At 41.8% G+C, this 21233-nt stretch overlaps 1 protein-coding gene across 5 annotated transcripts; it reads right to left on the bottom strand.

The window, feature by feature from the left end:
* Window positions 1-2060: 2060 nt before the first annotated feature.
* On the bottom strand, window positions 2061-21222 carry synpo2a (synaptopodin 2a). Of its 5 annotated transcripts, XM_005743002.2 has the most exons (5): window positions 20983-21222; window positions 13711-13862; window positions 11859-12547; window positions 7013-9972; window positions 2061-3361 (listed from the first exon to the last, which is right to left on the bottom strand). In XM_005743002.2, the coding sequence occupies exons 1-5, from the start codon at window positions 21088-21090 to the stop codon at window positions 2768-2770; spliced, it is 4503 nt and encodes a 1500-aa protein (XP_005743059.2). In that variant the 5' UTR covers window positions 21091-21222; the 3' UTR covers window positions 2061-2767. The 5 variants fall into 5 exon arrangements, with proteins under 5 accessions (XP_005743059.2, XP_005743058.2, XP_013768775.1 ...); XM_005743001.2 differs by lacking the exon at window positions 2061-3361 and having other exon boundaries at window positions 5038-9972; XM_013913321.1 differs by lacking the exons at window positions 2061-3361; window positions 11859-12547; window positions 13711-13862; window positions 20983-21222 and adding an exon at window positions 11218-11362 and having other exon boundaries at window positions 5038-9972.
* Window positions 21223-21233: the final 11 nt, after the last annotated feature.

Raw genomic sequence — 21233 nt, 5'->3', positions numbered from 1 at the left:
CATGTTTCCCTTTCTTCAGAATGCTTTCTTGACAGCCACCCTTCCACTGAGATCATTTCTGATGAGGCTTCAGTGAACAAAAAGGACTGAAAATGAATGAAAAAGCAGCTAATGTCAAAAGAAAAACTTTGAAAGACCTTCAGAAAGACTAGAAAACTATTCTTCAAGAGCACAAAAATTGCAAAAAAAAAGTCTGGAAGCTAAAGAAGTAACAAATGTGGGGCGATTACTAGATCTGTAGTTCGGATAAACTTAAATGAAAACCCTCTGGAAGATAAAGTGAGGATATATCTGGCAGTTGATAAGTGTTGGAGGAATTGGAGTTGCTCTAACTATACATAGGGCAATAATGTGTTGCCAGCTTGCAACTTTTCTAATAGACATGCATTGAAAAATGCTAAAGACATGAAAACTCGCTTAGTAAACCACTGACAAAGCTTTAACATCAAAAATAAAGCTGTTTCAGCACTCAGGAAATTGCTATGCACAGCTAACATTAAATATATTCAGTGACATCCACCACAGGAACATGGTCCCCTCAGGGCTTGCAGACCAATCACATACTATTTGTTTTAAGTGCCATCATGTGATAAAGGAAGTACCAAAGTCTAATGGAATTCATTTACTTTATAATACCATCACAATGTTTCCAACGACCTTGCTACATTTAATTTAGTCTCATTTCCCCCCAGTTTTTTAAGAAGGCAGGCTGAGTTTGCGGCACATAGCAGAGCTACAGTATGTTGGATTCAGGGTTGGATATGAAGCTGAGTGGCATAACTGCACTGCATAGTGAACAGAAAGCTATGCCTGAGACACAGAATAATAATAAAGTTATGTCCCAAAAAGTTGATTCTGTTCATCTGGACATAGCGTGACTGAAGAAGTCACTTGGATGAGTTATGTTCAGCTGAACATAACTCATCCAAGTGACTTCTTCAGTCACGCTATGTCCAGATGAACAGAATCAACTTTTGGGGATTTTCTTACTTGGATAATTGAGCGTGCATCAAGACAATAAAATTACGTGTGCTACAGTGCTATGCACTTCAACAGGCTTCACCCCTTTAAAAAGCATTTGAACCGCAAAGTGTTTCCCAGATCCAAATTGGTGGGGAAATACTTGCTTTTTATGGGCTCCGTCTGTGCCCTTATCTCTCATTCTCTAATGGTTCAGCTACACTAGGTACCCACTGTTGTTATGTAACATCTGGTCACCATGGGAACTGGTCTCCCTCTCAACTCCCCGCGCCGTATATGGAGTGACCATTTGAGACAACACATCTTGCAAAAAGCTTCACGGGATGGCACAGCAAGCAACAAATGGCCCCCGAGCACAAGATGGGAATAGACAGCAAAGAGCACAAAAGGGCAACGTCTTAAATTGTGATATTTCACTGCATTTATTTTATAGAATGCTCTACATGAAATGGACTGCTGTATTGTATTACGACCATAATATGTGTTGTTTGAATGGAAGTGATACAGTAAAACAATCTGAGATTGTTACACTACACTATAGTACATCTGCATAAAACACAACACTGTGTAATAAATTTTATTTGCATTTATGAGGTTGCTCAGTGAGAATCGCATTAGGACATTATGCGCACTCTGTGGAAACACCAACGCAGCTTTAACATTTGGAGATGATTACAAGTCGATAGCAAAAGCCCAAACTAGAAATAAGCCACAAGCCAATTGCACAGTGTAAGCAATCGCCCTGGCAGCACTAAACCTTCCATAAACTAAACAAAAATCTTTTTTGTAGTGTTGATTAGATTTCATTGGTATGAAGCGATCGATGAAATTCACTCCCAACAAAAAGTTGTCAGTCGTTTTACATACTGCATTTGATTGTCTCCTATACAGTATATACTGTTATGTATGTGATGCTAGACAGTTGAAATGTCTATTCAATTCTATTTTATTGATATAGCACCAAATCACAAAAACAGTTGCCCCACAGCACTTTATACTGAAAGGTAAAGACCCTACAATAATACACAGAAAATCCCAACAATCAAACGACTCTCTTTGAGCAAGCACTTGGTGACATTGGGAACGAAAAACTCCCTTTTAACAGGAAGAAACCTCTGGCAGAACCAGGGTAATGGCCACATACCAATGCATTACTGAAAATACACCTATTGTGCACCAACGACATCACAGGTTATGGCACCTTTTCCCAAAGTAATTGCATTCTAGCACTTGAATCATTTTCTTATCAGAGGACACCACAAATCCTGCATGGATTTTGCAAAACAAGCAAAAAAAAAAAGAAAAGTGTACACCCATGGTAGCAACCTACATGGCAGATGCATGCATCCACAGCAAAATATCAAACTCAGATTACTGGAAATCCACAAGCTCAAGAACAACTCAAGAAACAATCTTCACTTAAAACCTACAAAATGACAGGTGTCTTTTTTTTCCAATCACAGATAAGTCCACATATGCAATCAAATGCTTTTTCCACCAAAGATATTGATGCACTCTCTCTAAACAACATACTCATCTCTTTATCTAATCAACTAGTCTTCCACATCAGTGTGCTTGCCAACCATTTTTCCCCACATCTTTTCTTATTTAATTTTGGCATGCAAATATCTTACAATAGAATCTATTAAAAGGTTCTCTACCAGTTAACTTTCTGTCCTTTCTAACAAGCTGTTGTTTTTTATTTCCTGACTGCATGTGAATGTATTACGAAACTCAGAATAAATGAGATTTGACTCATTAAAGACCGCACAGGCTGAACTGTAGTCTACCGCCTCCAGCTCCAAGTGTTGCTGGTGTACACAGACTTGTAAGTTTGCTTTCCGAAAGGGCTCTTAGACTCATATGAAGACACCGAGGGCCTCGGGTTAGCCTCTGTCACAGATTTCTGAGGCTGCCACTGTCTGGGCAGCGACCTGTAACCGGCATGACTAACTGTGGTGGAGATAGAGCTTCTTACTGGCGACACAAACGATGGGAGCGAAGCTCGACTCAGGCTCCGGCTTTGGCTCCAAGTCTGGCTGCCTGTTTTCTGCGGTGCTTGGTAAGAAACCCTGGCTTTCCACTCTGCTGGCGGCTCAGGCAAGATTTTGCGCTGGGCTGCCAAGCGCACATTCGAGGCAAGGGTTTGCTGGAGGCTCTGGAAAGCAAAAGCTTCATCTACCAGGCCCATGGGATGCCGGGAGGCAGCCTCCCATGGTGTGAGGGGCTTTTGGCTTTTTTCCATCCAGCATGTCTGCCTTGCCGAGGGAGTTGTGGAGCCCAGTGCTGGGGGCTTTGGGGAGGAAGAAGTTGAAGCTGACTTCTGGCCCGTGAACTGTACTCTGGCTGGTGGAGAAAGGGAGTAGCTCCTGCCAGGGGCCTGTAAAGAAGAATCCAGACATGTTTATTTTAGTAAGGGTTCATTTGTGTTTGGCTCTTTGGCCAAATCAAATTAGCTTGGATAAGAGTGAGATGCAGAGTAGCTCCCTGCCAGGATTTCTTTTAAATGCAGTAATACATGTATAATTTACTTGTGTATAGAAGATCAGTCACTCTCTTATTCACAGGGGGTATGTAAATATGGTACGTGTGTAAAAGAGTTCTAGGACATGTCATACTGCAGCCAGTGAATTAAACTGCACTAGCATTTGTCTAAACACATTGTCCCGCTTATTAATCAGAGCAACTGGTACATGAAAGTGCATAACCTTCTGGAAGTATAAGCCACATTCGGCTCATTTCCACTTAATATAGTTTGCTAAACAGCAACAGTTTGAAAGAATAACGAGATGGAAATGCTAAATGCCCAATACCAATAATATCCCCAGGATACTGGTGCTGCAGAGGGTTATGTGGGGTGAAAACACAGCTATACTGCACATAATCTCATCCAATGCCTCCTGTTATGTATGGTGGATAAGCAGAAAAGCCAGTGCTGCCATCATCTGGTGAGTGATGTGCACTGTCAGCTGATAAAATATGGCACAAATTTAAGAAGAGAGAAGAAGAGCGTGCAGAGATAAATGCTAAATCAGTCAAGGGGAATAAAGTCTCTGCTGCTCAGGTATGCGGTAGGCTTAAAATGCCCACAGGAGTGGGGGTCCTGGGCACAAGAATATATGAACAGATCAGTAGGTCATATTTTTACTTTTCTGAAGGAGACCGATAGCCCATTTGCACATGGTTTATGTCCTTCTATGTGCCATTTCTGCCAGATTTAACATGCTCAGAAAACGGGCAGAGCGTAACAGCTGGGCTCCTTACATTTTGAGACAGATGTTCAAAACAGTCTTTAAATGCAGGAATGTTACATCCTGATTTATGGTTTGGCTAAGGTTTGATTTAGGGCATAAATAGAATATTTATCTTGTACTTTTCTTAGTAAAACAGAAATAATATGAAGGAAAAGGTGTCAAAGCTTGGTGTATTAGCACTACAGGGCATTAATGTGTGGGCTCTAAAGCAAGAGTAAACATTTGCTGTCTCTCTTTTATTGTCTTTTGATTGCAGATTGAAGATAAATGAATCGGCATGAGGATCAATTCCCTTCAGAAATAGTCGGTAAAATCCGCTAACTAAGATTGTGAAATGATACTAATACTTTCATTCAACATATATCTGCTCTTTTTCAAAATCCATGATGCAACATGGATATATATTTCAGCTGTGCTCACTCACTTGACCATAATTATCCGGTGAAGTCACAGCTCTAATAATACTCTTCGTAAATGCATCATCACATGGTCATTCTGCAGGAATGTGCATCTCAAGTTTCTAAACTCTCTCTTTCTTTATTTTATTTTATTTTTTACAAAAAGGAGGTGATTTGGATAATTAGGTGCACCTTGCTGATAACTCTTAAAAAATGGAACCACCAGATGCTGTGGTACGGACTAATTTGTGACAGATTTTTCTTTTTGTTGACAAGGTCAATAAGGACAGTATTTATAGTGAAAGTGGAGAAGTGGTGAAATTCAGCAAGACAACAGCAAAGAGACTAAAAATAGAAGAAACCCTAAAAGCATGTTCAGAGGACAAAAGAAAAGGAAACCAAACAAAGATAAAAGACAGTTTAATGGCACTGCAGTGAATCATACAGAAAGTGCACTATGAAGAGAAACACACAGACACAAAAAGAAAAGAACACAGAGAACCAAAGAAGCGACCCTGTACCAAAAATCAACTTGTGAGCATTACCAGGCTGGTTATCCTTTCAATAACTCTTCCTTTCTAGATCATGTATCATCTGTTCACATATCAAAACAAGGAACAGATGCATAATGGGTAAATCCATGAGTGATAGACATTACATAACTGTCTCTTATCAGGAAAAATACTATGGCAGTCTGGAAGTTGGTAGCTTTCACTGGCTTAAGTTGAAATTTAAGCCTACTCTCTGGACCTCAGAATCTTGTCTCATGAGGGACTTTAAATATAGTGTCTAACATGACGCAACAGCTGGTAGAGAGCTTTAAATAAAACCCAACACACTTAAGTAGGTCCTACCAAAAAGGAATTGGGGAAAGTACTGGGGAAAAAAGAAGTATAGAACATTTAATGTTTAAGGAAAACAGTGTTAGTTGTCACAAGTCTGTCTGCCGTGTTATTTGGCCTAGAATAGCCTAAAATCCCACTGCTGTTACATAATCTCCGTACTCAACATCTGACGTTACACGTTAAGCCTTCTGCTTGATATTATTACAGGCTACAGGCCCCATCCTTTTCACTTACCCACATACAAATACTTTTAGTATTTGCTTAAAAACTTTTTTTGGTCTTTTTAAAATGTAATAATTTGTAATATTAAGAACATTTATCATTTCCCCCTTTAAAAAAAAATCAACCTGTCTTGACTTATCCAGTTCCACTGAATCTTTTTCTCGCACCCTTTTCTTTCACTTCACACTGAGCATTAGGCTCCCCTACATTCTTATTAATCACACAATTCTTTTGAATAAAATGTAATGAATTTACATTTATTACTTTTGCCTAATAAAATATGTTTACAATTATTATGACTATGCTGCGTCTGATAAGATATACTAAAATTCTATTAAAATAGGATGTAAGTCTATCCTTATATTCTTAATTTTATAGATATTCCTTTTTTCATTAGCTCCATGAACTTTTAGACTAGTAGGTTCTGCACTATGACAATAAATAGAGCTGGTAAGGAAAATAGTCCATGTGGCGGGGCACAAAACCTTTAATTCAAGCAGACGTCAAATAAGTCATGATTCTACAAGAATCACTCTTTATCAACTACTGCAGGCTTCCACACCTGAGCTGAACTCTTATTAGCTGTAAACTTAGGCTTGGGAGCCACTCCAGGGTTACCACCAGATGCAGACTCAGGCCTAGCAGCCACAGGGAAACTGGGAGCAATATAGCTACTAAGAGGCTGTGGCTGGTAGGGCACTGAAGGAGCTGCCAGATAGGGAGGGCTATTGGCTGGCTGGTAACCAGCTTGTACCGAGTGTTGGTAGGGAGAGTTTGGAGACTGAGGGGCTTGGGGATGATAAGCAGGTGGAGCAGGTTGTTGATACTGTTGGTTATATACTTGCTGGTATGGACAACTAGGAGGTTGCTGATAAGGATTAGAGGGGGGATAAACATTTGGTTGGATCTGCTGATACTGGCTATCGTGCATCACAGGCTGCATTGGCATCTCATAGGTTTGTTGGGGGTATGGGGCACCAAATGGTCCAGCAGGCTGGACCAGGGGCATTTGCTCATATCTGATTGGTTGGTTATCATCAGGTGGATTAGGAGGCGAACAGCTGGTCTTAGGTGCGGAAGGCTTGGTGGCCTCTGCTGCTGGACCATAGATAAAGAGTGAGGAATTTAGTTGATAGGGTTGATGTTTCATGACATCTATTACATTAAGAGGTTTAGGAGCAGGCATCTGTTTCGCTTTGTCTTTTTTCTTTGCTTTGGTTGAGGGGCTACTTGAAGGTGGTTGCTTTGTTGCTGCTGGGGGATAAAAAGGTGATTGAATAGGGTTATATGCACGTGTAGGTGGAGCACGTACATTGGGAGTGTATTTCCACTCATTCGGTAAGGAAGCTGCTGGTGATGTTGACCTGCTTGCCTTATTTGCTTCCACCGTCTCAGAGTCCACGATATACTTCTCCATTCGAGACTGCCTCTTTGCAAACATATCAGCTCCTTTTCCTTTAACAGCTGGCATCTCAAATGCTGAACCCTGGGATGATGGGTTTAAGACCGTGGCCATTGGGTTGATGGGCGATGAAACTCTTTGACCAATAGTGAAAGAGTGCATTCGCTGTGGCGGAGTAGGAGGGGATCGGCTTTGTGGAACATTTTGTGGTGGTTGCCAAGGTTTTGGAGAGGGGCGAGTGTTCACTGTCAGTGTGGAAATATTCACAGGTTTTTGCTGTGATTGTGGAGTCCAGGCATTCACAGGTGTCTGAGGCTGTGTCTGAGCTGGTTGCCATGTGTTTATTGGTGGTTGTGGTGGACTCTTTGATGTAGGCTGTTGCCACTTTGGCTGTGGTGCTGGCTGGGCTGGAACAGGTTGAGCCCATGGAGACTGATGGTGGGCCTGATCCTGCTCTTGAGTCCAAGAACTTATGTGGTGTTGACCGTGCTCTGGGGGGTGTTGAGCCCATGGAGGCTGAGACTGAGTCTGGGCAGGTACTGGCGCCCATGGATTTAAATTGGCTTGAGGCTGTGCTTGAGGTTGTGGTTGAGCGACTTGGATCCAGGGTGGCTGAGCTTGGGGTTGAGTTTGTGATGGGGCCCATGCATTCACTGAAGGTAGCTGTTGCTGTTGTGGTTGAGCTGATACCCAAGGTGGTTGAGACTGACCTGGTGCTTCAGTCTGTGGCCATAATTGTGGAGGAGCCTGATGTTGTGCTTGCTGAACCCATGGTGGTTGTGGCTGGGATTCTGGTTGTACCCCTTGAACCCAAGGAGTTTGTGCTTGGGATTTTTTATGAGGTTGTTGCATCCATGGTGGTTGATGTTGAGAGTCTGTTTGTGATGGCTGTGTCCATTGGTGCTGTTGTTGTGGCTGCATTTGTTCTTGGGCTTGGCTCCAGTTGGGCTGCATTTTCTGTAGATGTGGCTGCTCAGTAGAGTGTGCCCAAGGTGGGTGAACCTGCGGCTGAGACTGAGGTTGCTCTCGTGACTGGGCCCAGGATGGCTGAACATGTGCTTGGGCTTGTGATTGCTCTGGAGGCTGCGTCCAGGACTGCTGAATTTGAGGGGTCCAAGTACTTGTGGGAGGTTGCTGTGCCTGGTTCTGAGTAGGCTGATGTGATACCCAAGGTGGGTGAGGTGAGGACTGTCTTGGAGGTGGTTCTGAGGGCTGCACTTGAGCTGAATGCCAAGAACTTGAAGATAACTGTTGTTGCATTTGTGCTTGAGCTGCACCCCAGGTAGTCACAGCAGACGACTCAGACTGCAGCGTAGAATTCATATGACCATTTGCCTCTTGAGCTACAGCTTGTGTGGGCTGTTGTTGAGATTCGGGTTCTGGGAGCGGCCATGTGTGCTGTTCCTCTTTGTTGGTACTGCCAGGATTCTCCTGGGGTGCAGCAGGGGGATAAGACTCAGGGGCAGGTGCAGGGGTTGGCTCTAGTTCTGGAGCAGGAGTAGTCTCTGCGGTGGGGGCTGCAGCAGGTGTGGATAGACTATTTTCAGCACATTGAGGCATCTCCTGGTTGGTTGCTTCCATCTGTGAGGACCAAGGAGGTGATGTGGGATTGATCACAGGCTTTGGGGCAACTGGTGGAGGAATCTTGTGTTTGACTCGCTGAGACTGAAGAAAATTACAAGCCTCGGCTCCAAGGCTAAGATAATCATCCTCAGGTCCTGATTCAAACCCGGGCTTTTTATCACCTTTGTTTAGGAGGTTCAGCAATGCTGGGTTTGGGGATACTTTTGGGGCTTCCTTAAATGTGAACATAGGCTTGGCTGCATTCTTTTTCCTTGAATCCAACAAAAGTCCCGTCCTGATTGCAGGAGTAGAAATGCGCTCATCACGGGAAGCAATCTGCTCTCCTTGACTCACAGCATCTTGATTGGTCCCACTCATTGCGTGAGAATAAGGGGTGGCCGCCATGTTGTCTGCTGAGAAAGGCTTTGCAGTACGATTGCTGAAAGAGCTCTGCATTTCATTTGTTTGATGTTGGACAGTGCCATTGACAGTTGCTGAATACTGCTGCATTTTTTGTTGCTCCTGATGATATTCTTGCTGCTGGTGATACATTTGCTGTTGCTGATAGTGACTTTGCTCATATTGCTGTTGCTGATATTGCTGCTGATATTGTTGCTGATATTGTTGTTGTTGTTGTTGGTAGTTCTGCTGTTGCTCATAGTACTGTTGCTCTTGAAACTGCTGGTACTGCTGCTGGGTTTGCTGGTGCACGTTTACATCCATGTAACTGCGGCCTTCTGCAGCCGACTGCATGTAGGAATGCTCCACTATTTTCTTTTCAGCCTCTTGCACTGCTTCAACGGGGATCCCTTGGCGCCTAAGCTCCTCGTGTTCGGCAGAAATCTCATCCATCCTCTGGCGACGCTGGGCAAACATCAGCGCACCCTTGCCTTTGGTTTCAGGCAAAGATTCCATCTCTGCTTGGTTCTTCAAATTCCTTTCGATTTCAAGAAGACCCTTGTCCAAGGTAAAAGTTAGCACACTTTTGCCACTGTGGGTGCTAGTGAGAAAAGGCTTATCTATGTCAGAGTCCTTTGGGGCCACAAGGATAAATTGTGGAGCAGAGGTTTCTTGTCTGCTGTCTGGGTTTTCCTCGTACTCCTCGTCGCTGTACTCTGGCTCGTCTTCTCCTGTGCCGTAGCTCACGAGCGTGAATTTCTTAGCTCTCTGACGATGCTTCTTGAACATCAACAGCCCCTTGTTATTGGGGTTGGTCGGAGCAGCCGTAAGAAGAAGGGCAATTCGTTTACATTTGGACTTGGCTTCCTTTAGCTGTTTCTCTGAAATGCTCTCGTTGCGCCTGAGCCCTTAACAGAGAAGGGAAAGAGAGACAGTTGTGTTTAAAAAATGGCCAAAATGAATCCAATTTAATGGTACTAAAACCTTAAAGAATTACAATCATAAAAACATTTAATCTGTTAATCTGAATTTACTTAAAAAAAATAAACAGTTCGTAAAGATTTTCAACAAGAGACTTTAAAGAGACTTTACAAACTGCACTAAACACGTGACTGTAGTTAATATTTTTATATCAAGTGCTGTTTAGTTTTGCTCTCGTCAAAGCTGCCTGGAGAAGTTATGTGGAGACAGAAGATACAATTCACCTTTAACCTCCTAGGACCTGGCGTCCACATATGTGGACATCACATTTTGGGTTATTTAGACCAAAATACTCAATTCTGCTCTACAAGTGCCTGATATCCACTTACGAGGACATTATACTGCTACTGTTCTATCAAAATTTTAAACAAATATCCGCATATGTGGCTCTTATTTTTCATAAAAAGAAAAATAAGGTAAAAAAAATAAATCTGGTAATTCTTTGTTTTTACGTTCATCTGGCCCCAATATGCCCAAATATCAAAGAGAAATTAAAAATGCATGCCGTGGAGAAGTTCGGGTCTTAGGAGGTTAAAATAAGAAGCAAGCCACCAAGCAGTTTCATCTTGTGACGTTACTTTGATATTAACCTCATCCAGCATTTACAGCTAAAGCAGATACAGAAATAACAGTAAACTAATAATACAGCTTGCTCTGTGGTTGAACTGATCCAAACACTCAGCAAATAGACTGTAAACTGAGCTATTTACAGATTCATTCACTCAAAAAAAACTGATACATTACATATTCTCAGTCCACACATTACATTTACATACTTACATACTATCCAGCTGTGATTTTATCATTCAAATGAGCTCATTCCCTTGAACATAATACACTGGCCCATAAAGCAATAATGAAATTCTCCGACCCATGTCTAATATTCCCATTTGTACACTCAATCACTCATCCAACCCTGTAAAGTAGCCAAGAATAGGAAGCAAGAAAGATTATTTTAGCATGCATGCAATAAATTCACCAGGACAGCAACGTCTTTACCAATCCTTCTGTGTGTGTTGGCACGCAGTCTACTTGAAAGAAAAAAAATTCAATAAAATGTTTTCTTCTGAAATCACATTTCGTCCAATCCGACAGTCACGGAGAATGTGCGCCGAATGCAATCGCACAATAACACCAGCGGGCTTACTTTTTTATATTCTTGCAAGACTAACCTGAAGGTGGAGGAGACAGCGGGAGTGAGCGACAGACTCACTTTTTGAGCTTAGTTAAAGCACTCGGTTTGAAAGGATCAGGTAACGGGTCTGGGGGAGCACATGCTGGTGTCTGTCAAAGGGCCACTTCTGCAGGCATCGTCAGCGTGCTGGGGTTATATTTATGTCTTCTACACAGCTCAGAGGAACGCCCCGGTATCCATATTCACCATTGCCTCTCTTTAAATGGATGGTTTTAATGTTTTATAGGGTGCAGATGCTCCCCCCCATACATACAATCCATTCTTTTTGTGTCTTTCTCTTGTGATAGTGAATTCTTATATGATAAGACTTTGTTAGAAGCTCGATCGACCCGCAATACTATAACTTTGGTTCTGAGATAATTCAGGTTAGATCCGGATGCATCTCCTTCCTTTCAAAGGAATGAGCACCCCACCCCCCTTGCAGTTGCAGTGAGAGACTATTTTGAGGCGTACACACACTGGACATCAGGCTTTGGAATGCACACATGTTGACAAATGTAATTTAGTGCTGAAGATTACCCCTCTTAAAGAAAAGACAGTTATCCCCACTCACACATACAGAAAGAATGCACACGAAGGTAATACTGGTGCAGGTGGAACCAGTCCAAATATACTTACTGGCATGCCTAGCCCGATGCTTGTTGGGTTTGTGTTGAACTCCTTCAGAATCAGACTCCTGCTCTTCTGCAGGACTGCAGTCCTCTTCTTCTCCTTCACTTTGAGAACCAACTGTTTCCCTGACCCGAGTGCCACCTCCACTCTGGAGGCCCCTCCCTACTCCCGATGCCTCCAAAATGACCTCCACCTGCCCCAGCATTAAAGGGGAGTTGAGAACCACTCCATGATGGCTTAGCGGCTCCCTGACGGAGCGCGATGCGGTGGCGGCATTGGTGATATGAACAGCCTCCACAGCCTCCACAGCCTCCCGGTTTGAGAGGTCCCCATCAATCCCACGAGCACTTCCGAGCGAGGCGCAGCCCACATCATCCAAGGTTTGCTCAGACAGGGACACCTGGAGCTCCACCATGTCCCCGGGTGAGAAGCACCGCTGTACTTTATCATCTTCTTCCTTAGATGAGGGGATATGTAGCTGAGTGCAAAGCAGCTGGCCTTCCTTGGAAAACTCTGTGTTGATATTAAACTCTTTGCTGTAGGTCTCATCCGGGGATTCAGGATTTGGGATTTGGGATGTTTGCTTTGGGGGGAAGATGTGAAGGGTGGTGCTCTCTAAAGTCTCACCCGCAGAGGCCCTCTCACTGCAGTGCATTTCATCCGATTCATAGTCTTCAGTGGTGATGGAGTGGTATCTTTAGAAAAGAAGAAGGCGAGATAAACAATGAGTGACGGAGTAAATGTGTTTTTTCTTTTCATTATTAAAATGAACTGAACTTGGGGGAAGACATGAAAACAATTACTTATTGATAAATGTTATTGGTTACATTTTTTCCTCTTCTACAGTTTGAAATGTACACTTCCTGTTTTCCAGTAGTGTCAAAATATGGACAGATTTGTTTTAGACCTGTGTTTTAATTAAATCTCTAAATACACTAAAACCACCAAATTTACACCTCTAAGCAAGATACAGGGGTGTTCACTCCACAGAAGCAGGCATTTCAGCACTGGATTGAAGCCCTCGTTGTTCTGCTGAAGTTGTCAAAGCAATCAAGGAGATTTAATCTCGATGTAGAAAGTGAATCGAAAAGGTCAGGGCACCGAAGTGGAAAATAATTACGTTCAGACACCGCTCTGCCTAATTTCGACTTTCAAGGTCAGTTTGGAGCAGCATAAACTAACGTCATTATGCATGACAGCAACTGTGCTCAAGTCAATTAGCCGTTAAAGACCAGCTCTTGTCTCCAAATGTAATCAACTTTTGTCAAATAGCAAAGTTGACGCGATCTGCTCGGAATCTCCCTTTAAAGCAGCTACTCAACAAGCAGTCAAGGCCTGTTAAAGAGAAAGCGGGATTATCTGAGGACATGTCACTCTGATAAACAGACTGGCACTGCCAGTTGAGTAATGGCTGAGCAGCTGCATGCCAATCAGACACACAAATCTGCAACACCTTGGCAAAGCCACTTGGTAGGTTCAGCATGGTCGAGGCACAGGCTAAAACACACGCAGACGTGGCTGCATATGATCACAGAAACAGGGGTTCATTCAAGTATGCAAAAAGGCCACGTGTCATAAAGCTCCATGCTATCTAAATGCTAATAAAACAGTGGAACGATCAGTTTTCATTGCTGCTGTGGTCACCAAGGACTTACAGTTTGCATGGCCCAGTTGTCACAATGCAAAGGCTCTGCGGTGTAACTGATAAACCTACATTATTTTGTGTTTTACTACTTCACATTATTACATGTTATCCTATGAATACGGTCCTGTGCCTTTGTCTTCTGAAACTCAGGGTTTTCTAGGCTTCGCACATGTCTCATATGATCTCAGTTCAGCGGCTGGCATGCTGCATTACCTTCTGACTAGCAGCTGCAGACAGTCGATTGATGTGTCGATTAGCGCAAACGCTTGTAAAAGGGTGAGGTCAGCACACGGCTCCCCGTTGATTGACACCACCTCATCTCCATCCTGTACTCCAGCCAGGGAGGCACGACCACCCTCCTCTACCTGCAGAAGACATTTGGGAGTCAGAAAAGAAAGAAAAAAAAAAAACACAGTTTGATGTGTAACTTCTTCACAAACAGCGTAGCGGGGTGCAGCATCAGGCAATAGAAGGATAACATGAGATAAAGGCCTGCCAAGAGTGAGATCTGCTGTTTAAGATTCACGAATCTCGGTTGTCATGTTTGAAATATTACCTGTCAAAAAGCAGAAATCAGTTTCACAAATTCATATTTTTTCTGGGAAATCAGATAAGGAAAGTCTTTTTCACGTAACACGAGGTGAAAATGGACGTCCAGTAAAAGCCAGTGTGAAGATTAAGCCAGCCAAAGTGTGCAGAGGAATTCAGACTGGACCGTTAACATTTTAGAGATCTGAAGAGAGCATGCCGGCAGCGTAATTTAACTTAACGTAATGTACATTTGGCACCAAAATGTACAAACACTGACATAGGCTAGGTGTTCAGTAATAAAATTGTTAATTCTACCTTGAATCTTGACTGTGCTGCTGCATATTATTGCTGTAGTCGAGCTCTGGGCAGAGCCATTTAAAGGGCACCTCTTTACACAGTTAGACTAATGACTGATGGTTTCATTTTCTTCTAATTGGTTCCTGGAGCCTATAAAATGGTTCATTAATAAGAGGATTTAATAAGGAGAAATACCTCATAAATTCAGCACAAAAGGCCACTCATACAGCTAAGGGGATAAATTATTACTGTAGTACTATGCTATTAGAGGATTTGGTTTCAGGAGTTATGTTAAGATATTTTGCCAGTATCCCAATTACAAAGCTTTTGGAAGGTTTCTCAGATATCTTAAGACTGGCAGCCGTTTGAAAATGTTGATTCCTTTTTCTTTATGCTTTATCTTCGTCAGTTCTAGATTAAAGACCACATGCCGTAAAAAAATAAACCCTGGTAGTGATAAAGTTATGCTTTTAATAAGCGTCTTTGGCTAATTTTCCTGAGGGATTGATTTAGAGAACTTTATACTGGCATCAAAATCAATACACAGAGAAGGCACCATGATTTTCTACTGTTACAGAATGTCTCTCTGCTGAATGATTTAAATGATCTCCTGACAAGCTGCTCTACCTGAGCACTTGTACAACATGTCTCATTCACACAAGCTTTTTTTTCCTGTGGTGCTTTTCTATCTAACATTCACACTCGGATTGATGCATCAGAGACCAACTTGGGGATTTGTAACTTGCCCAAGGATATTTATCAAACCACCAACTTTCCAATTAATAGAGAATCTGCTCTATTTCCTGAGCTGCAGCCACCCCGTTAGTGGGAAATCAACCCCAAAAAGCTCTTATTTACAATCACTATGCTGTGTTATTAGGGTGAAAATACATAAAGTGAATAGCTGTGCAACATCTAAAATGTCAAAGTCGTTTTACATTGTGTACCACATACTGCCAGCTTTGATCTTAAGTGGGCCAGAGTGGACCAGTGAAACTTGATAAATGGGTAAAATTACAGAAAAAAGTTCTGACAGTTCATTGCCCAGGACATTGTTCAATATCCTGTAATTCTAAAATATAAAGTTTTCATTAATTAACAAAAAAATGCTGGTGAAAAACAACTGTTTGTCATCGTTTATCTATAACTTAATAACTTTGATGTAGTAAGAAAAGTTGTAAAACCTGAAAATACAGGTAAAGATCTATGTACTCATTTTCCAAAGCTGTCCAGTGGGCCAGATTGGAGACTTTACCAGGCCAGTTCTGGCCCCCGGGCCATATGTTTGATACCTCTGGTCTTAGAATAACAATGCTTTACAAAAGTGTCTTGAAACTTTGTGACTTTCATACTGCAAACGAGGCAGTTCTGCATAGCTGCAGTGAAACAACTTCATCACTAGATGGAGATGCACACACATTGTTCAGCTGATGGGGGGAAGCGAAAAACCTCTGAGTGAGATTTCATAATATAGAAAGGAATCAAAAGTCAAAAAAGCCTGCCTTTACTTTGTACACCATTTTTGATTTCACATATTTGCTATTAAAACTTTCCCCAATGAAACCAGTTGTAGTCTTTCTTCTTTGGATGTCATTACTTTTGCCCATTGCTTATATTTAAATATAATGCAAGAATGATCCTACTTTGTTATACATACAAATATCTTTCAGGTGTTCCATTATAGAGATGGTAACTTGCCATCCTCGCTCCAGTTTTTCGGAGCAAACAGCGAACAAAACAAGCCCTATATGGCAGCCAATGTGTCCGTCCCTTTGGGACTCGCACCTCGCTACAGGGAGGACGGTTACTTCTGGGATGCCACAGCAACGGTCCACACTCCAAAAAAGGAGGGGAAAGATTTGTCGTTGTCTCTCCTCACAACTCAAAAATACACAGTCCGCCAATGTTTACCACACAGCTTACAAAGAAAAGCCTCAGATATGCACTAAGTGCCCTTGAGAGGATAGCAGAGGATAGCAGATAAATGCTGTGTAGGTTTCTTCAAATGGAGAGGAACTTGTCAAAATAATTGGCCACATAACTATTTTAATGTGGGGCTGTAACATTGTCTGGGTAACCACTTTTCAAATGAGCTATTTAAGTGCATTAAACCTAACAGAAAATCACAGGAAATACAGGAACGGGTGATGTCTCTGCCTACCTCCGTGTGGTTCCTGCCTTTCACAGCTTTGAGCAATTATTGTTTTTAGATTACAGGCAGATATTTTCCAGGTGTTTCACATTTAGCACTAAATCCATGCTGGAAGATTTATATTTGACCCTCCTGTATGTTCCCCTTGTTTTGTGTTAGGTTATTTATGCTATCAAGATTTTAGCTTTCCTCTAAATTTGCATCATTTCTTATTATAACTGTATTTCCTTTCATTTGAGCTGTATGTGTCTTGAGGGGAGATACATTTGTTTTTTTGTCATGTGCATGCATGCCAACCATAACACACCAATGAAGGCACTGAAATAGAATATAGATTACTTATTATACATACATGTGGAAGAAGATTACTTTTTTTTTTTAAACTTATAATATTCATAAATCATTATTCTTCATTTCTGGCTTTGATGTTTTTTCTTGCAAAGAATAATTAAGCCCCCATTTAAGATCTAGCTATAAATCTGTTATTGTTTGTGTCACTGGTAGACGTTTCTCTACAAATAGTAGTCTGCTGTATTTTTTTCTATAATAAAGATGGCTTTTAGCTGTAATTGGGTTTTATTTGCAATCAGTAGCAGAATTCCCGACAGTTTTCCATTTGTTACATCATCTGGATGTATGACTAATGTATGGAGTAATGGATCTGGAATGACATCAGTTCCCAAAAACTGCCTAATGTCTTTTTTGAACAGCTTTCCAGAAATTAAAATAATTCTTAAAGATGTTCTGCGGGCACAAAATAGATGAAATACAGTTTCACTTTATTTTTTTTAATTGAATTCCTTGGCTGTAAATCCCAGAAAGTTCACTTTTTCAGTGTGTGCATAGTAATGCCCTGCTCAGTAAAATAAGCCTTAAACTCAGATTAAACTAAAATAAATAAATAAATAAATGATTTATCCAAGAACAGCAACATTTAATTCATCCATCATCTATAACTCAACCAGTTGAAGGTTGCAGGAGTCTCTTCCTATCCTATCCCAGCTGAGAAGCAGACACTCATTCTTATGCATGCCTTCAGACTGTCGGAGGAAGTCAAAGAAGACCAACGTAGACACGGGGAGGACATGCAAACTCCACATAGAAAGGTCCAAAAGGTCTAAAGCAACAATCCTAACCACTGCACCATCACGCCACCTATATCTGTGCACCACTCCAAACACCACACGCAATTGCACAAGCTATTTTAATCTTGCCCTCACATTTGCACTGATGTGAGGGGAATAGCTGGACTCTGACACAAACATCACCTCTTTCACAATAAAAGCGACTTTAGAAGAAAGCAAGAAAAACAGTATTTGCAACATCCAAGAATATTTTTTTTCTGTCACAAATTAAACACCACACACTTTGGGGGGTTGACGAAGAGCAGGAATGCCGCAAATACAAAGCTGTTTGAGCACTGGCCCTCATTTGTTTAGATGATGTGAAACAGAAAAGAGGAAAACAAGCCCGGCCAGCCATCGCGTAAGGTCACTGCTTTCTCCCAGGATTGGAAATGAGATGGCTTGTTGCACAACACAATGCCCAAACTCAGATAAGTGACTGAGCTGTGAATCACTCTGCTTAGTCTGGGAAAACAGCAGTGAATGACTGAGGAAACGGCTCATTGGCTCATTTCTTGGCAGCTTAACGAGGTTCCTGTGGCGCACTATTAGGGCCGAAGCATCAGCAACAAAAGCCGTCTTTGCTCTGTAAAAGGCAAAAGAACAACTCATAAAAGTTTTTATACTTTAACAGACTAACAGATTAGTTCATGTATGTAAGAATAAACTCGTGCAAACTTTTAAAAGTCTTTCATGAAGATCACAGTTATCACTGCGTGCTCTTTAACTGATCTGATGCATGTTGACATTTCACATGCAGAGATGGAATACCTTAGTAATTAGGCCAAAAAGTCTCCTGATCAGGCTGGTGGGATTTAAACTCTCTTTAATTTTTATATTTTTGTATTGGAATATCTGTTTAATATGAATGCACTCTGCATCACAGAGCAAACGCAGCTTTTTCACCTCGGTGCGTGTTAGTGAATTTGACACGGCTTTGTACTGAGCGTGCTCCTGCAGCTTTAAAAAAATAAAGTGACCTCATCAACTTTGTACTCAAGCCAGGACTCCAAATAAGAAGAAAAATACAAGCACCCTTATATGGACAGAACCTTTTAAGAGGGGATACAGAGCGCCTTACTCTGTGTCGCTTGTCAGTACACTGAACAATCACTTTCCCCCAGGAAACAAAACACGGTGTCCACGACATTCAGCAGAAGCATTAAAAAACACACATTTTTTTATCAGACGCGGGAGAGCCTCTAGCTCGAGAGCATTTGTCACGATCTTGGTATGTTTGTTTCTCTTTTTGTAACTTCTGACTAACAGACTTGGCTCACTCACAAGAAAAGTTTAAAAGGTATGTTTAGAGTTATGTCTTCCAGATGAGGCAGACTGGAACTGAACCCCCCCCCACATACAACCCCAGATGTCCCAAACTGGGGCATATGTAGCTACTTCACATTAATAGGCCCATACTTGAACGCAATGCATTCACAGCACCCGTTTGTTAACACACGGGAACACTTTGGGTGCAAAGATGCTTTATAAAGCACATTTATGTCTGAAATTAGGCAGCACAGTTTCACGAGAAAATTAAAGCTTCAGGAGGCATCGAAGGGAGAGCAACTTTATAAATAGCTTTGCTTGCTTTACCTCACGTTAAGTGCTGTTTTTGGCTTAGAGTTGTGAGAGGGGATATGGTAGCTTATGTGCAATATTTGCAATTATTTTCTCAATACAGTCTACTAAACTTTATGGGGTATTTCTCTCACTCAAAGCTGACAAGATTTAAGAGTTGTTTATTGCCCACAGGAGATATTTGTCTTCAGGTGCTTTTGCTGATGCTTTTATTCTGACATTAGGCAGACACTGAGTGTCAGGCCTGCGTGAGGGGGGCATTTCATAGGAAAAAGTGTCACTATACTATTTAATCAGACTAATCATAAAGGACAGAAAGCAACTTTACAGATGTGGCTTCACTTGTTGGAGACATGCTAAACATCTGTCATGAAAATGATCTGCTGAGGTTTTTGGATTCTCCGAAACTTTCTCCCGGTGGTGCTTCGATGTCGCAGGAATGTGGCTTAAGAATTTTTTTTATTTTTTTAAATTATTTTTACATGCACTCTGTTGACAAGTTGATGGGGAATGTGTGCAGCTTGAGCACTTTGGAACATACAGACCATATATAGAGCTTAAGCAGCTGGTCAAGGTAACGGCACCTGGTTTCACAAATACTGTGCATCACAGTGTGTGCAACACTATCCCATGTCTTTAAGGCAGATTGGTTTAAGGTGATCCAGCCTTTCAGTGATCCTTACACTCACAAAGATGCTCATTTATGGTTATGGTAAAGATTAAAAAAGCTCCACTTAAGCTTAAACTTTCATTTTTCCATCCATCTACTTGTTTATTTGAACGCTTGAATGCAGTAAACTAAGTTGGCTGGTACAATGGCTTTTACTGTATTATTAATTTTTTTTGAGTGAGTTGTTGTATACAACACTGTCCACACTTGCATAATATGTAAAGCTGTTAAAAGTGACTAATTTAAAAGTATCATAATAAGCTTTAAACTGGTTTCTATTATCACTGGCTGCAAAATGAGAACGTGTGATGGACGCATACAAAAATGACATGGAAATAATAGGAAATAACCTAAAGAGTACAACATATATCATCTGTCTGTGTACATTTACATTACAGTATGTTTAAAAAAATGGCCTCTGCGTCTCATCAGAAAGTGGCTACATCAGCAGTTACCTCTTAGCAGATAAAACCCCGCACCTCTAAGGTTTATTGCCTTATTATCAGGCTAAACAAATGTCACGCAGCTGAGTCGTTCTTACAGCAAAACTTCAAATTTGCCTGTCCTTCTCTCTATCTCTTATTTGAATTCTTTTTGAAAGGGATATTTGCATGATAACCTCTTAGTTTTAGCCGCACTTGTTTTTTGTTCATACTAAAACGTAACACCTTGGTGTTATGCACATATACCTTCACTCTTCAGTCTGGTTACTGGACTTGCTTTCTTGCTTAAAAAGTCTTTTGTGACTGAAAACAGATCATACTGCCCTGAGCTTCACACTCTGTCGTGGCCTTGACCATATAAGGGTGCCGAGGAATCTCTCACCAAAACACAGCCGACGCGCACAAAAATGCAGCGGCAGACAGCTCTCTCCCATCAAATTTCAGACTTTTTAAAGTCTCTGTTTTTCTGTTTTTTTTTCTGTTTTCCTGCTGAATTTCTCACCTTAAAAAAAAACTGTCGTGACTCTGAAGAAACAGAAACTTTTCCAGGATCTCAACAACAACATGTCCACAAACTTTCATTAGGCTGTTTATCCATCGTTGCAGTCTCACTAGCATTAGATTAGACAGGCATGACCCTGCTCAAGTGGTATTAAAACATCCTCCCACGCACGCTCGCATACATACCTGGGAAACTAGAAGAGGTCTGTAGGTGTCCCCTTCTCCCTCTCGCAGGGTGAATCCCCAGGGCGCACCACCACGCAGCGTTACGCAGATGTAATCCCCGGTGCCCATGCTGCGCGCAGCTCCTCAGCCAAACTTCCACGGCGCGCTCATGGAGCTGTCAGCCGGGCCAGCAGCACTTAACGAAAAACCACATCCACCGCACCGCTGTAGCCTATAACCCCCATCATCTGTCCTCAGAGTCCAGCCCGTTT

Source organism: Pundamilia nyererei, unplaced genomic scaffold (assembly GCF_000239375.1).
Source record: "Pundamilia nyererei isolate P.nyererei 1_Seehausen unplaced genomic scaffold, PunNye1.0 scaffold00126, whole genome shotgun sequence".
Classification (NCBI taxonomy): Eukaryota; Metazoa; Chordata; class Actinopteri; order Cichliformes; family Cichlidae; genus Pundamilia; species Pundamilia nyererei.
The sequence above is the reverse complement of the archived record's forward strand: the minus strand, read 5'-3'. Positions and strand labels throughout refer to the sequence as shown.